The 16,178-nt window shown below is 51.0% G+C and overlaps 7 protein-coding genes across 7 annotated transcripts; 4 read left to right on the forward strand and 3 right to left on the reverse strand. All coding sequences in view use genetic code 12, as the record gives it.

The window, feature by feature from the left end:
• Positions 1-402: 402 nt before the first annotated feature.
• Positions 403-2,133, forward strand: DIURU_001399 (DUF2417 domain-containing alpha/beta hydrolase; the record flags this gene model as incomplete). Its single annotated transcript, XM_034153937.1, has 1 exon — positions 403-2,133. The coding sequence occupies one exon, from the start codon at positions 403-405 to the stop codon at positions 2,131-2,133; it is 1,731 nt and encodes a 576-aa protein (XP_034013756.1).
• Positions 2,134-2,314: 181 nt separating this feature from the next.
• DIURU_001400 (uncharacterized protein) lies at positions 2,315-3,613 on the forward strand (the record flags this gene model as incomplete). The annotated part of the gene is made up of 1 exon (XM_034153940.1): positions 2,315-3,613. The coding sequence occupies one exon, from the start codon at positions 2,315-2,317 to the stop codon at positions 3,611-3,613; it is 1,299 nt and encodes a 432-aa protein (XP_034013757.1).
• A 225-nt stretch (positions 3,614-3,838) lies between these two features.
• Positions 3,839-5,500, forward strand: NPR2 (nitrogen permease regulating protein; the record flags this gene model as incomplete). Its single annotated transcript, XM_034153941.1, has 1 exon — positions 3,839-5,500. The coding sequence occupies one exon, from the start codon at positions 3,839-3,841 to the stop codon at positions 5,498-5,500; it is 1,662 nt and encodes a 553-aa protein (XP_034013758.1).
• A 195-nt stretch (positions 5,501-5,695) lies between these two features.
• On the forward strand, positions 5,696-6,094 carry HTA3 (histone H2AZ; the record flags this gene model as incomplete). The annotated part of the gene is made up of 1 exon (XM_034153942.1): positions 5,696-6,094. The coding sequence occupies one exon, from the start codon at positions 5,696-5,698 to the stop codon at positions 6,092-6,094; it is 399 nt and encodes a 132-aa protein (XP_034013759.1).
• A 72-nt stretch (positions 6,095-6,166) lies between these two features.
• DIURU_001403 (uncharacterized protein) lies at positions 6,167-6,790 on the reverse strand (the record flags this gene model as incomplete). The annotated part of the gene is made up of 1 exon (XM_034153943.1): positions 6,167-6,790. One exon carries the CDS (start codon positions 6,788-6,790, stop codon positions 6,167-6,169), a length of 624 nt encoding a protein of 207 aa, XP_034013760.1.
• Positions 6,791-8,541: 1,751 nt separating this feature from the next.
• DIURU_001404 (uncharacterized protein) lies at positions 8,542-10,350 on the reverse strand (the record flags this gene model as incomplete). The annotated part of the gene is made up of 1 exon (XM_034153944.1): positions 8,542-10,350. One exon carries the CDS (start codon positions 10,348-10,350, stop codon positions 8,542-8,544), a length of 1,809 nt encoding a protein of 602 aa, XP_034013761.1.
• A 2,542-nt stretch (positions 10,351-12,892) lies between these two features.
• On the reverse strand, positions 12,893-14,692 carry DIURU_001405 (MFS transporter; the record flags this gene model as incomplete). The annotated part of the gene is made up of 1 exon (XM_034153945.1): positions 12,893-14,692. The coding sequence occupies one exon, from the start codon at positions 14,690-14,692 to the stop codon at positions 12,893-12,895; it is 1,800 nt and encodes a 599-aa protein (XP_034013762.1).
• Positions 14,693-16,178: the final 1,486 nt, after the last annotated feature.

The raw sequence follows: 16,178 nt of genomic DNA on the forward strand, positions 1-16,178 counted from the left end.
AAAATTTTAATAGTATGACTATCAAGCATAGATCCCCAATTTGTTCATAGTCTTCGGTGGTTTGAAACCAATTCTACTACAGAAGCATCAGCCACCAAGGTATTTTTCCCTTGATGACCTTAATGGTAAATAAGCTCGACATCAGCCACTTCCTGTACACGCGTCCCCCCTCCTTTACAGTAGGCGCATGATGACACACGGCTATCGCCCTTCCCTCGAGAAGTCTCCACTAGAGCGAAGCAAACCTAGTGATCTGATACTGATTCAGATGATGTAGGAGTGTGCCATTGTTGCGGTAGTTTTCCCCAGCGTGCATGTGGCCGAGGGTTGCCTAGTCTACCCGCAATGGAGGGGTCTCATATATAGATAGCAACCAACGCCTACAAGCACAAGAAATTAATCATGTCCCCCCCTCCCGAGGCGAAAAAGGCCAACGGGCCCAAACAGAACCCCCAGACTCCGGTGGTGGCTCAGCAACCAGCCCCGGTGGCTGCCAATGCTGCTAACGCCGCCAATGCCTCTACCACTCCCCACCCTCCCCAGGATTTAGCCGTTGATCCTGAAGCTCAGCCGCTTCTTGGTCGGCGACCATTGAACCCTGATGATCCGCAGGTGCTGCCATTGAGACTACCGAAGATTCGCTTCCTCCAAAATTTGACTCGAGTGGTGTTGGTAATTAATGTGATCGCGACGCTTTTGGCGTGGCTCTCTGATTTCATCAACATCCCGGGTTTCTTCAGTCGAGGACGCAGTTTCTACGAAGACGTGGTGCTCTTGATGGCGGCGTTGACCAACGTGGTGACGTTGTGGAAGATTGATGTGCCCCTGAAATATGAGCGGGTGATTGACTTCTTTCAAGCTGGTTTCTTATTGATTGATTTAATCACCATCCTTACTGTCCCCGTGTTGAGAGATGCCTTAGGTTTCTTTGGCACGTTTGCCACGTTATGGTTGATGCTTATGGTGCTCCATGATGCCTTGGTCAATTATAAGGTCGAGGGAGCTAAAGAGTATCAAGAGATCAGACTTACAGGAAGAATTGAGCCTCGTAAACTGGTCACCGAATTGTTCGTCACCTTCATCAAACTGGTGGTGAAGCTGGTGATGCTTGTGCTCGTCATCTTATTGCTGTGGAGACTTAGTCTTTATGCTTTCGACACTCATGAAGCCCCCTGGGGCGAATTGGTACCCGTACAAGAGGGACAGTTCAGAGTCCACTTGTCGTGCTATGGTGACGTCCACAAGTCTCTGTTGACCAAACCAGGCAAGCCAGACAAGCGTCAACCCATTGTTCTTGTCGAAGGTGGTCAATTGACGCTGAGTGAAGAGTTCCAAGAATGGATCGAAGAACTCTACAACTTGGGTCTGATCGAACGCTACTGTATTTGGGACCGTCCCGGCTACGCCTTCTCCGATCTGTCGCCGTCACCGTCGCTGATTGGCATTGTTACTGAGTACTTAGCCCAAGCGCTTGCGGAACAGGGCATCGAAGGCCCCTTCTCGCTCGTCGGGTTCGACATTGGCGGGTTGTATCTGAGAATGTTTGCTCTGAAGAAGCCAGAAAAGATCCATCTGATCATGTTGGTGGACGCGTGGTCGGAGGACTTGCTTAAACACGATCCGTTCTCGGGTTCTAAACACAAGAAGGAACCAAGAAAGATCTTCCGCCACGTGTTGGAGCCCATGGATACTTGGACCGGCTTCAAGTTATGGCTCCGCGGGGTGGTGCTGCCATTTGGCGTCATTCCCGGGCTCCACTGGCTCTGGCACCCGCGCCGCTATAGTTCCAAGTCTCGAATCTTTGGCAAAGACATGTACTACAGCTCCAAGTACCTTAGAGCCCGGTTACAGGAACAAGTCACCCTGGGGGTGTTATCGTATAACGAGTTGAAGGGCGCCGATATCCACGGTTTGCCGCTCGCCGTGATTTCATCGGACCACATGATTAAGAAATCGCAAAACTGGGGCGAATGGCAACGAGAGCTCACTCAGCTTTCCGACGATTTATTCAAGTGGGAAGTGGCTGAGGAGTCGGACCATTTCATCTGGAAACTGCCCAAGGGCCGCAAGCAATTGCAGAAGCTTCTTTTGTCGTTGGTGCTGTCCAAGCGTAAGTACGATCCTTTAAAGTAATGTATGTTTGACGTTGTTGAGTTAAGACTAGTAGCTTAATTTGATTAAAGTTTTCTGCAAATGACCATACTGGAATAATTCAGGTAACTAGAGACAGGCATGTCATGATGATGCATAATCGTGGCAAGTATTGAGGAGAAGGGGGTGAAATGAATCAACGACTGCGATAATCAAGTACACCATGTCGAATCCTTTCGAACTCGAGATCAAGGATGACTCTACCACTTCCGGTGATGAGGCCCCACCTCATGCCTCGCCGATTACACCGCCTGAGGAGTTACGTGCTCTCAGTGAACAATGGCAAGTCCCCACCTTAAGATACGTTTACAATTCACCACATGAGGCTCCAACTCAATTTGATGAAATTATCACTGAAGATAGTGAAGACCGTTCATTTCCAATTCCAGCCCTACCACAGACTGTTGATGAATCGGATAGTTTTGAGGAAATGCCCTATTCCCTTGGACAGCTGACGCCTATTGCATTTGGACAAGTTGGGATGAGGAATTCACTAGCCAATGCCGAACATAGACAGAGTCTTCAACTGGGAAAATTTTTGATTCAGGAGCAACAAGAAGCTTTGGTTAGCCTTAGACGTTTAACTCAGATGCAACTCGGAACATTGGACAACCATCAAATAGAAGCCCTAACTGAACACCAGACTTTCGTGGAATCCGAACCCCCAACTCAGCCACATGATTTATACACTGAGCTTTCTGAAGAAGAACCCTCGGAAAGTTTGTCTCCCATTAATAGTGGCGACTCCTATATCGCTTACCTCAAATCCAGCCCCACGCCACCGACTATCGGTGACCCCATCTTCAGACCATCGATCGTCGATTCACCTAGAGTCCGTCGAATCTTACGGGCACTCCCCACCGATAACGACCGACAATGTATCGGTGAATTCATCTTGAAATACAGACACCGCCTTGATGAAACAGAACGTGAGTTCACAACATTAAATGACGAGTTATTCAACATTGTCAATGGTATCCTCGACCACTTCTCCCAATTAACGTTGGAGGAGAGAGAAAAGCTTGACGAAAAGGTGAAGAAGTGTCAAAGTGATTGGGTAGAAACAATTGGTGACATCAACGAACATGAACGACAAGTATCTGCAAACGCTGCTCCCAAAGCATGGGACTTGAGTCAGATTGAAGCGAAGGCGAAATTCAGAGAATCAGTGTGGAAACTTGTCCAACAGTACAAAACAATTTATCTTGACGAGACCAGGCTTAGCCCCGACCACATGTACACGATTGACTGGGCATTTGATCTGTTTCAGGAGAACATGATGCCGTTTGCCGATGCCACATCAGCCGTCCACGACTTGCACCGCATACAGGAAGAGACCCTTGGAGACACTGATGTCTACCCTCTTGAATGTCAGTATAATTACTTTGAATTTGGCGTCAAGTTCCCCGATGGCGACAAGATGCTCTCGTTAACTTTTGAGGAGCCGGAAGCCGATGGATAAGTAGTTCAAATCAGCATCATCATGACAATGTCTGGCGTAGAACTATATCATAGAAAGTCCTCAAACTTCCACTGAAACGATCTAGAGACCAAATTACTGGTATAAGCAAGCTCAATCAACTCATCTAGCATCATTTTGTTGATATCACTTTCCTCTTTCCACTATATCCTCGCATTATTATGGTTTGGTCCTTCATGCTCGGGGGCCCTTTCAGGGAATGTGCGCATGGAGTACACCGGGTTCATCCACATCCTGGCGATCTTCTATGCCGTGTTCCACCCTGAAGAAGGCACCAAGATCGTGTACCAGGTGCCCGCGGGGTCGGTGAGCACGGGGCTGGACGACGACGACGAGGCGTTGTTCAATTTCGACACGGTGAAGAATTACGTCATCCCCAAGCCCCAGCTCTGTAACAAGCTCCTCCTGTTCAAAATCAATAATTACCGGGTGATTGGCTTCCCCGTTAATATTGAAAACCTGACCTACGCTCGGAATTCGTTTAACTTCAATTTTTGCTTTGTTTTCCCCTACGATGTCGGCGACACCACTCCCTACGAGCTGGCGATCCGGCGCATGGGGACGATGTTTCGGGTGCTTGAAGAACAGAGTTTCATCTTGAGTAAGTTGGAGACGGACCACTCGTTCTACAAACAGAAACCGACGACGATGGAGATGGACCCGAGCCAGCTTACACCAGGACACAAGCGCACCACCACCATTACCCTCAGTCTGATTCAGCTGTTGATCTCGCAAATCTTCTCTGATTTGAATAACTATTCTGAGTGTTGTATCCCGCTTGACCTGGCTAATTCAGTTGATATTAAGCTTTTCCCCATCTTACCGCCCCCGGTGAATATTAAGGCCTACGAAGTTCCTATTGCTACAGAAAAGTTGGGAAATCTATTAGACTCGACGCTGGATCCCACCATGCTTCAAATCATCCCTCATATCAACGGGCTTAATTCTATTCGCCGTATCGCCGAGTTGGCTCAGGCTAACTATATGATCACCAAGCAGTGTATCCAGCATTTAATGCACTACCGGTGCATTGAGCTCATCGATATCTTCCAGTTCTCCAACGTGTACGCTACCACCAACCACATCTCCAATTTCCTCCGCAACGATGGACAAATGGCGGAGGAGTGTCAAGCTTATGTCGCCACCGAGTCAGGTGCTGAGCTGTTTCTGACGCCTACTGCCACTCCAAATGTCAACAGTGTGTCTCCCGCTAGTCACACGCGTAACTACTTCAATCTGCGGTCGCTGAATCCACCAAATAGCCGCCACCCTGTTCGAGTGAAGATCCCGCTGAAACTGACGCTATTCAAGCTCTACCGACTGTTGAACCAGGGGATGACGGTAAAAGAATGGTTCTTGGAAAATCGGAGGCTTTTGGAGAATGTCGACGTGCGCCGTTTCATCAATTTCGGTGTGGTTCGTCGCATCATTTACCGTGTCAACACTTACCCCATCGTCAATCTGATTGCGCGAGCCATTGAGCGAGATGAGTTCTACGAAGTGAATGAAACGACCTTAAAAAAGAAACAGGAGGTGGCAGTGGCGCCAGTGGTGCCTACAAACCGAGCAGTCAAGTTTAATCTGGCGCCGCCGAAAACGCTCACTGAGGACAATGACTCCGACCTGGTGTACCTGTCGGACTTTGAAGAGGATCACGAAGAGGATGAAACTGAACACGAAGTGTTAGTGAGAAAACAGCTGACGATGCTGAGCGTCGACGAGAGCCAGGAGCACGAGTACCGCGACTTGGTGAAGATGCTAAAAGGGTTCCAGCACATGGATAGCATTTGTACTGAGCTTCAGAAAAGCCGGGCCGAAGTGGAAGCGATGATTGCCCTGTTGGGCTCCTATAACATTGCTAATGCTTGAGAATTTACGGTCTCGCAGCAATGGCCGCCAATACTATTTTTCCCTAATGTGGGGAATGATCGAGCGAATAAGTGGTGGCGAGGGTGACGCGCAGCGCTACCATGCGATTTTACCTGCACACAGCCAAGAAAAGGGCGCGTCTCACAACAACCTCCTTTCCCACCCATCTATATTGCCATTGACCATTAACGCGCCATGTCAGGAAAAGGAAAGCACGGCGGGAAGGGCAAGCTGTCCGAGTCAGTGAAGAACTCCACGTCGCACCTGGCGCGTGCCGGGCTCCAGTTCCCCGTGGGACGTGTCAAGCGGTACTTGAAGAAGCAGGCGCAAAATAAGATCCGGGTGGGCTCGAAGTCGGCGATCTACTTGACGGCGGTGCTCGAGTACTTGACCGCCGAAGTGTTGGAGCTTGCTGGTAATGCTGCCAAGGACTTGAAGGTCAAGAGAATCACGCCGAGACACTTGCAATTGGCCATCAGAGGCGACGAAGAGTTGGACAATTTGATCAAGGCCACCATCGCCTTCGGGGGGGTGTTGCCCCACATCAACAAGGCGTTGTTGTTGAAGGTGGAAAAGAAACAAGGGCCCAAGTAGACGCGCCCCACTACAATTATCTATACTATGTATTATTATTATCTAAATGTAATGAGGAAATGTATGTACAGTTTAGTCCGTCAGGTCAGGCGACAGCGCCAGACTCGGTGACGGCGTGGTAGTGTCTTTAACCACGGTAACGGTGGTCTCGGGCTTCTTGCCTGACTCCACCTTCACCACCGCGAGCGCCTCGGGCTCCTTCAGCGGATCTTTAGGCTCGTCGCCCTGGTCCTCGTCGGTGACCTTAATATATTTAGGTCGATAACCTGGCGGCACTTTGTAGTCGTCGACGATGATGTTGAGCTCCTTCAACTTCTTCTTGATGTGGTTCATTTCGCCCTGCAACACCTCGATATCGTCGGCCAACGCCTCTCTCTGAGTAGTAGCCTTCTTACGACTCCGCACCGTCTCGTACACCACGAGACCAAACGCCACTGAGAAGATAAACAGCTCCAGCAAGAACGTAGCCCCCAGCTCGATGGCCTTATTGTCGTTTAACGGGCGCACTTTGAACTTCTTCTCCCCCAAAAGCTTCATTCTCATATGAGCATCGGCCTTGTGGACAAACTGCGCCATGGCAATACACCCCTTGCGGAAGGGCTCGTTGCGCTGGGCCAGAGCCTTGATCGCCTGGGCGACGGGCTTGGCTAACGTCCGAACCAAGAGGGTCAGAAACTTGAGCGCTAGCGATGACATGGGGGGGGCCCTGGCTGCCGACGGCTCCGCGATCTCGCTCGTTCGCGCGAAGCTAAGGGCAGTCACCAGTATAGAGTACCGAGCAAGACGGGCTACTAAGTCTTCACTATTTCTATACAGGTTCCTGATTTGTTTGTCTACTGCTCATTTTATATATATGATTTTTTTTGATATTTCCTTACATCGGAGTGCAGGTTTTTGTGAGTGTTCCTATCGTCCGCTGCTACATGGTGGCGGTGCGATTATTGCTACTGCGAGAGTGCCGTGCACATTGCCAATGTGTCAACCAGGAAAACACCCGTGCTGCAGACACGCGCCCTGCGGAGAACGTTCGCCGCGCCATGCAAGCGATAACCGTTTTGAACATACAAATATACGCAAATTGACTGATGTCGGCAGCCCCAAAACAATGTGCTGGCAAAGCCTCGTTCAAGACAGAAAATGCGGCAAAAAATTCGACTTTTGGTTGCCGGCTTCCCCGCTAACGCCCCCATGCACCTGTTTGCGTCGTTTTTACTTCATATGGACTTGTAAGCGACAGCACCAGCTTATAGTTCCGAGATTAATTGTCCCGTTGCCATCATTGGTACTGTAAAGACCCGCCAATCTCGGTAAAATCATTGTCTCCAGCATCGTCAATTAGCATTAACGGAATTCCACTAATAGCCCAGACCATCTCGTCCATGCCACGACTCCTATCTCGAGCTACATCGTGGCAGATGCAAAGGGGTTTTGGGGGAGATGGTTATCTGCCGCCATCGTAAATGTAACTCAACTCTAATTGGCCCATTGTGTATCCCGGCGCATATCCAGTGTCACTGTTTTGCAACAATAATTTGATTGTATCAGCAGAAATTTGACCGAACATCTGGATTCTCAGGTGATTGAAGCGTCTCCAGACCAAAAGTGTCGGCACGTCGGTTACAACTGATAGGCCTAGTTCGAGTTGGAATCCAATCAATTGTATCAAAATATGTACAGATGGAAAGGAAAATAATTTTTGCTTGCATTCACATCGATAAGCATTGTGGCCACGTGAACCGACAACATTTTCCTTTTGATTCAGGTGTACTTGGCTCGTCCGTCGTCAGTTTACTTAAGGTTATTTACCGGCTGCACCATGGAGCCTCAACCTCGTATGATCTCACGCATTGGAAAATTGAGGAACCACTTAGAAGCATAGAAATGATGACCCCGGTGCAAGATTCTCATTCGGCTCGTGTGGCCGTGTTGTGATGAATATTTGTCTGTCTGCCCCAATGTGACAGCTGGCAATTTCAAAAATTTCGAAATTGATAAGCTGCACGAATTTGCGCTTTTGCGTGGAGGACCAGTACATTTGGAAAGTTCCAATGTTAAATAGTTTAGCTTGAAAAAACCAAAGAACCTTTTACACGGGTCTACGCAATAGCACTGGAATCCCGCTGTGGATTATTATTCGAGTCTGACTGTGAATTTCTGAATTTTCATTCCAAGCTCAATAATACTCATTCCGTATATTCAACCAATAAACACTTGAAAACTCCGTGGAAAACATTACAATGGATCTTTAAAATCAACCATCAAAATATATCTGGATAACATGAATTTTCTATATGTCCTAGTACACTGTATCATGAAGTAAAAGCAAATCGGATGTTCAAGTTTTACCAAAGCAAGCAGACTTTCCCATATTCGCAAGAAACGAAGTGAACAACTTGAGATAAAAATTTTTCTATAACCTTAACCGTCCTATAATAATGCAAAAGTCGTTATTGGGGCCGTGCCCCCATGGTATCGTGGTAGGGGAGGAAGATCGGTTCCCAGTCGTTGACCATAAAGTCCAGCCCTAAGAACATCGGCGGTCCTACCAGACCCGGGATGGATTGGGGTGGCTGCGACATCGCTGCCAAGCCGGCAGGGTCGTCGACGTAGTATTGTGGCAGGCCCTGGCTCGTCACTTCGGGCACCAGCGACGGCGCGGACACCTGGCTGTTCATTTTGCGGATAAGCTGGTCGTAGCACTTGCCCGCTAAGTTCCACGTAGACGAGAGTTCGTGGATGTAGCCCATGATGAGGTCAATTTGCGGCTGGCGCTCCCAGGGAGTGAGTGGTGGTCTGAGAATCAAAAGCACTGATACCAGGAATACGAGGGCGTAGACCACGTAGATCAGAGCTTTTTGAAGTCCGTGGACGTCTCTGAACCGAGTGACACACCCTAACACTTCATCCACTGCTTGGAGCACCACTGCCCGCGGACTACTGATGTCGTTGCCGTCAACCCCCACGTCCAAGAACGGGCGGTTGAGACAGAGAAGCGCCATATAGTAGTAGAGCCGGATCAGGAGCTTAGTGGGGTTATCCGCTCCCACGGCCACGTTGCGGGGAGTCCACTGGAGCTCAAGGGGGAGCAGACACCGCCACTGGATCATCTGGTGATTAAACTGGCGCACCACTTCGAGCTTATTGGCGTAGCGGGCGGCGAGTTTGTGGCGAGCAGCACCCAAATTGAAGATGTCGTCGATCAGGGCGTTGCAGATATCGATCAACGTGACCATCAGCGCGATGGGGATCCCCAGGTAGGGTGCTTCGCCGTCAGCACTGTTACTGATGAACAAGTACTCTGGTGATACTCCCAGCAGTTCTCTTACATCCTCGGGTTCAGCTGTCCACGCGTCTGATTTCTTAAGCTGGGTGGGGCGACCAAACACTAATGACACGAAATGGTCGGCCATATAGGCACCCCAAAACACTCTCAGTCTGATGGCAATATACTCAGGGGAAGCAGGGTTCGATGGAGCGGTAAACACTGACTCAGGGTGGAGGTGGAACCCCAAATCAAACCCCATTCTCACGCCTAAACCGGAGAGCATCCACAGCAGAGAGTTATGGCCATGGCTCAAGTCAAAGAACAGCAATACCAATAAAGCGTGCATCAGTGCCACCAGCGGGCGATCGAATTTACCAGTAGGCCCTCCACTAAGCAATCTGGTGCGGGCTTTGGTGTAAAAGTCAATCGCCCTCAGCTTGATATTGGGGTCATCGGCGATCAGCGCCCCCATAGCGGCAAGCGCATACACGAGCTCGGACGAGCAGTAGATGAAATGCGGTTGCGGGTTTAAGAACTCGTGGAGAAAGCCCAGTCTGATGATATAGGCGAAATGGCCCGGGTACTGCCATTTGAAGAACTGCTGCAAGCACTCGACAATGACGGGGTCCTGGTTCAATTGCCTAATCACCAAGTGTTCTCCTTCATCATAGGGAGCGGTAGGTTCAGTATTGAACACCAGGGTAGGACCATACACCCCACTATCGGGCTTCCTCTGGTCGCGGGGGTTGTCGCTGTCGGCAAGCGCCTGGCGCACCGCTGCCACCACTGCCTCGAGCTTAGTGGCTTTCGCCTGTAACCCGTCAACAAACGCTTGCGAGTACCGCTCCTTGCGCCGGTCCTGGGAGGTACGGATACACTCGGTGCCCTCTTTGGCACACACGCCACACGGCGACTGGTTGTCGCAGCGGACCTTGCGGGCCCGGCACCGCACACACAGAAGGCCTCGTCGCGGCTTGTGGCGATCAGACATGGCTGGCGGGGTGTCTGGTTTTCGGTTCGGGGTGGGGTGGTGGGCCGTGCTTAGGTATACATAGGGCCTCTGGCCGTTTTGTGCCCGGACACGACCTACGCTTCGCCGCCTCAACCCACCCCAGAAAATTATTATTGCGCGCGCTCAGTGTCATCGCATCACTCCCCCAGCGGCAGAGCACCAGTGCTTCTATGGGCCGACCCAAGAAAATTATGACTACCAGTCACGAACCGAGTTTTTCGCTCAATACGAACGGGTGACAACTTTAGGCGATGTGGGGGGCCTAGATTAGTAAATAGAACCAGTCACACCGTCATTCGGGGACTGTTTTGTCGGCGACAGGCTGTGTCCATTAAGGTTGGTTACCAGCCCCTGCCCCCTCACAAATATTTTGTCGGTCTCTATCTGGGTGTCGGAGGGATTCGACTAAGCGCCATCGCCTTCTCTACGTCATGCCGAGAAGACAAAGAAATGACGGAAAAAAGATCTAGAAATTAGAAAAACTACCAAAAGGATATGAGTAGAACTTAGTATACTTTTAATATTATCTTTATGCCTGGTGGCGGTGGCGTTCAGGGGGGGTGCTGATCTTTTGGGTCTTGGCTTCGCTCGTAGTTATGCACTTTTGTGGCCGACGTCGATCAGGCAGAGGCGATCGAAGCTGAGTATGTGGGACGGCAATCCGACACGTCGACGTCGACGCCGAAAGCGGCGGCGGGGAAGGCGCTTAGGTGAGTGAAAAAGGTATATCCCTCGGGATAGTTAAACTTGCAGCCCGGACTTACTCGCATCTAGCATTCTCGGCCGATAGACACCCCAGCCGCGACGATAATGCCGTCTACCTCCAGCGTGAAATTGCCAAGCCCGTGAAAATTTTCGTCATAACTCCGTTCAGGCAACCTCTTGATACCATCCAAACAAACATACGCTTCCAGATTTATGAGTTAATTGTCCACCTGTATTTGTCTGCTCTATTTTCTTTTCGGATCGGTGGCAAAAACAAACACATATGACGTGCATACGTCCCCGTCTAGCGGTATGCTTTGCCTCCAGCACTGCTGTTCCCGTCAATCACCTTATCCGTTGCCGCATGTGACCTCTGTGCGGTATGTGGTCTCGTCCCCCAAAATCTGCAACGTGACATTCGCGGCTCGGGTAAATTCTCAGCCACCAACCCGATTTTGTGGTCTAGTTCCGCCGACGCCGATGCCGAAGCTAAGGCTGAAGCCGAGGCTGAAGCAAAGGCACCTCAAGAAAGTGATGTGGGTTGTTTTTCGCCCCCACTGCTGTGTCCCCCACGAGCTCCACCAGACGACGCATTCCCCATGTGCATAGTTAAAAATTTGTAAAGGGTAGCTTTCGGGGACGACTGAGGCGGCTTCCGGCGAGGCCAGTCGATCGCTGATGGCGTCGCCGTTTACGACACGGCCCCAGCCGTATGGGGATCGTTCTCCGGTGTAAACATCAGGTGACTGGCACGAGATAATGCTGGGTGTGGCGATTTAGAGGTACTGCTCCCCACAGGGCCTAGGCCATAGCCCTCAGGAAATGTCAACCGAGGCAAATGCAAATTACTCAAGACCTGACGACTACATGGTGACATTGAATGAAATCGAAAATGTAGTTTATTTTGCCACCCATCATGACTGACTTATTTTTTATTGGTGAAGTTGATTAAACCCTCATAGTGAGACACAGCGATCACCAAAACACAGTCTGTGATCGACCTCAGTCACGATCGATAAATAATCGCAATGAAATCACGCCAGTATTCCTTTCTTTTAAATCAGCATGAACGGTGACGATGATCGCTTTGATAATCGCCGTATTCCCCTCGTTTCAATTGCCTCACCATATAGAATAATTATTCCGATGACCTGGTGGCACATGCAACCTTCCAGAGGCATTGCGCTGATAATCTAAGGGAAGGTGGATACGAAGCGGAGTGGTTCTAGGTTCCAACCACAAGTGCATCCATGCGGATCATCAATTACCCATATTCGTACATAACCTCACAATACTCTCTTAGGTTCAAAGTTCTGGAATAAGCTTAGTAATCGCTCAAAAGAAAACAGAAAATCAGCAAGCCTACCCTCCAATATTGCTGGTGTCAGAGGCCATAAAATCTACGACGTCCACTACTCCGTAATTGCTTTTGTAGACTATACAACAGCATCGGTTTCGAACATTGAGTGGTAGAACTTGACGGATTATTCCGAGCTTCGGTAATAGCAATCACGGAATGTCCAATCGATCGAATGCTCGATAGAATTGCGTAGCGATTCGTAATGACTTAGGCCATATAAAAATATGGCTCAACTAGGTGAAAGACTATTAGCTAGTAACATGCAATTGAGAGCAGGTCTCTTCTCTCACCAAGTTTACCGAACCATATAATGGCCCATTTTACGATTATCTCAGGTAGAAGTGGGGTCAGGCTAGCAAGCAAACACTACTTTCGTTGGTCATTCTAATGGTATTTTGTTACTGATATTAAAGGCAAAAACTGCAAAAGATATTAAGATGTTCTATGTGGGGCCGTCTATGTGAGCGGGCGGTTCTCGGCTTCCGCTTCCTGGAGTTCCTCCTTGATGGGGTAGTTGCGGACTTCGGCTTCCGCAAGGTCGGCTTCATCTTGGTCGGCGCTGCCGCTCATTTCCTTCTTGAGCTCACGCATGTCGACCGAGTACTTCGAGCGCAATCTGAACCGGTCCCCGTAAATGTAGAAGAATACGGGGACGGGGATCATGATGGCGGCGAGACCCCCGATCAACGTCAGCGCCCACTTCACCTTCATGTTGGTGAACATTTGCTTGGTGAACAACGGGAACGCAGCACCGAACGCCGACCGCAAGAAGGTATTCCCGGCGATGGCCGAGGCGGCGTAGATAAGGTAACAGTCGATGATGTAGTTGAAACAGGGCAAGAAAATGAGAATAAGCCCCATACCCACGGGGACGGCACCGATGGTGGGGACAATCCAGTGCACCTTGTTACCAAAGGCACCACCCCAGCCCAACCAGAAGATACCAGCCGTGAAGACAAACCCCCCGATGATCAAAGGAATCAACTTCTTTTCCGGCTTGAGGTAGCCTTCGCGCTCTTCTTCGAGACCGTAGTGGTACTCAAAGGCACAGCCGATGGCACCCCCGATGAAGGCACCGAGCAACATGGCAATATAGGGCAATTGCGCCACCCCGGAACGCCAGTGGTATAAACCTTGGAAGATAAGGGGGATGGCGGTAAGGAACATGTACAAGATCCCGTAGACGAAGGCGTTGTAAAGGGTGACCATGAACAAGATCGGTTCGGTGAACAACATCACCAACGGACGAGTAATGTTCTTTTCACAAATCTCCTTCAAGGTAAGGGTGAACTCATCGTGAGGAGCGTAGATCCCCCAGTTCTTAGTGCGACGACGGAGAGTCTCGGCCTTTTCCTTAAGGATGATGGGGGCATAAGTTTCGGGGAAAAGCACCACCACGAGGATGAGCGAGAACGCACCCACGATACCGGTGAAGTAACAGGTCCAGCGCCACCCGAGGGCGTGGTTCTTGACGGTGAACGCCCCCAAAATGGGCGCCATCATCGGACCGGCGAAAATCGTCACCACGAACACGGTGATGGCGAGACCACGGTACTTGGAGGTGTACATATCGGTGAAAGCAGCGGGGGCAACCACGAGCGGCGCCGCCCCGATGAAACCGGCGAAAAACCGACAGATCATGATCGACTGGATATCCTTAGACACGGCGGTGGCAAAGTTGAAACACACGTACCCGAAACACGAGATAATAAGCACGATACGGCGACCAAACAATTCCGAAAGCGGACCCCAGATGACGGGCCCCGAGGCGAAACCAAACACGAAAAGCGTCGTCCCCAACGTGGCGGGGGTCCACCCGATGTGGTAGTGCTCCATGAGCTGGTTCAGCGACGCCGAAAACATCGCCGACCCCATCGACACCGAAAACGCCGACAACGCGAGCGCGCCACAGATGATGATCTTGCGGCGGAACGCCCAGTTGAACGGGTGAATGGGGTCGTCGGGCCCGTCGAATTGCACTTCGTAAGGGCCTCTGTCGGGCAACAATGGCGGGTAGGGTCTGCCCCCGCCCATGGTGGGCAACGGGGTGGTCAGCTTCTGCAGCTCGGCGTAGATCAGCTCGACGTTCTGGACGCGCTGGGACATCGTTCTCGAGAGCTCCTGGCCCAAGTTGGGGTTGGTGGGCACTCTGCCCCGTTCGGGGTCGTAGGGCGCAATCGAGTCGCTAAGCAGCGCCAGGTCGTCGTGGGAGTACTTGCGGGTAGCAGCGCCCTCGTGAGGGGTCGCCAGGGCCATGGTGGTGTTGTCTGACGTCAGGATGGATACACACAGAGAGCCGGAGCGACGGCTGGACAGTTAACTAGAAAAGGAGGAAAGCTGGTTAAACCACAGGACAGAGAAAGGGTTGTACCCTGGGCGCATGTGCACCTTTATATAACCCTCACCTAGGCCTCGTTTGCAGGAAAAAGTAAACAGTCATCGGTGCTAAGCAGGTGCGTCCCCGGTGAGGCGCGGGCGCCGCCGGACCGAGGTCCCCACCGCCGGCCCCGAAGGGTGGTAAACTACGTATAATTAAGCTGTTAGCTAGTATCTTTTACTATCATTGATGTTAGAGGGTTCCCCCCCTGGGCTGGGGTGAGGGAGGCGGTGGTGCCAGTGTCAGCGCATTTCCGTTCCGGGGCTCCCGGCAGCGGCCACCCTCCCACTCTAGGGAGAGTGCGCTGCCTGCCTTGCCGCTGGCACAGGTGCGGCTCGCATGGCGCCGAGCCCGAAGCGCCCGGCAGCAGGCAATAGTAAGCGGCAGTAGGGGCTTAGACGGGTAACCAGGCGATACGCTCAGGGGGCACAATCGCCCGGCGACCATAGTCACCCCTTTTAAGGTTTTTTATTGTCGTAGCGGGGGGTCGGCAGTGGGAATGGTTTTTGAGGGAATTTTTCTGCAGCTGATTAAGGCTGAGGTGGAAGGTTGCTCACCCCGATTGCATTGTTCCCGGTGCGGCTTACGTTGGCACGGCTTAACCCCAGGGCATGATTTTGGGTCAGGGCAAGTAGGTACTGAAACTAGGGCAATATTACAATAAATGACTGTTTAATTTGCTCAGTTGGGTGCTGTACTTATATCCGGTTGAGCGTCGTGCTCGGATTTGTCGTTGCTTTGTGGTACTGAGGCAAGAAGGGCTGAAAGCGGAATTAACATCACTAGCGCTTAGTGGTCTTTTAAATTTTTTTTTTCCGCGGTGCGGGTCGTGCTCCAACCAAAAAACAAGCCGGTTACGATAATTATTTACTGCTCTCCTCAACAAGCGTTTTTCTTGTTTGGGGAGACAAGGGTCATATGAAAACTTGGCGTGCTTTGCTGGGCCGTACGAGGTCAGCAACAAATGACATAAAATTGCGGCGTATTTCCCAAAAGTGAATTGCTTTGGGAACGATGATAGACATCGGTGGTGGTGGTGGCTAGGAGGTAGGGGTCGGCGCCAACGGTTTTTTCGCCGGGGCGAGACTCACGGATCGGAACCACCCCTACTTCCGCTCGGTCCGTAGGCAGCGAGGGCAGACCGCTTCGGCACTCACCGTTTAGCGACACAAACAGCACAATTGTGCTGTGGCGACATGTCGTGGAGCATCAAATTAGTCTTTGGGTCGCCGGGGGGCCGCGGGCTCCACACCGTGGGAAGGCCCGGAGTTCCCAACGCAGCTCCGGAGAGTACCCGGCTACTCGTACTCTAGTTGAACCCTATCGTATACACTTGTACCCGTAAATTCCGTCTACCTCCGGACC

Source organism: Diutina rugosa (assembly GCF_008704595.1).
Source record: "Diutina rugosa strain CBS 613 chromosome Unknown scaffold25_size169986, whole genome shotgun sequence".
In the NCBI taxonomy this organism is placed as follows: Eukaryota; Fungi; Ascomycota; class Pichiomycetes; order Serinales; family Debaryomycetaceae; genus Diutina; species Diutina rugosa.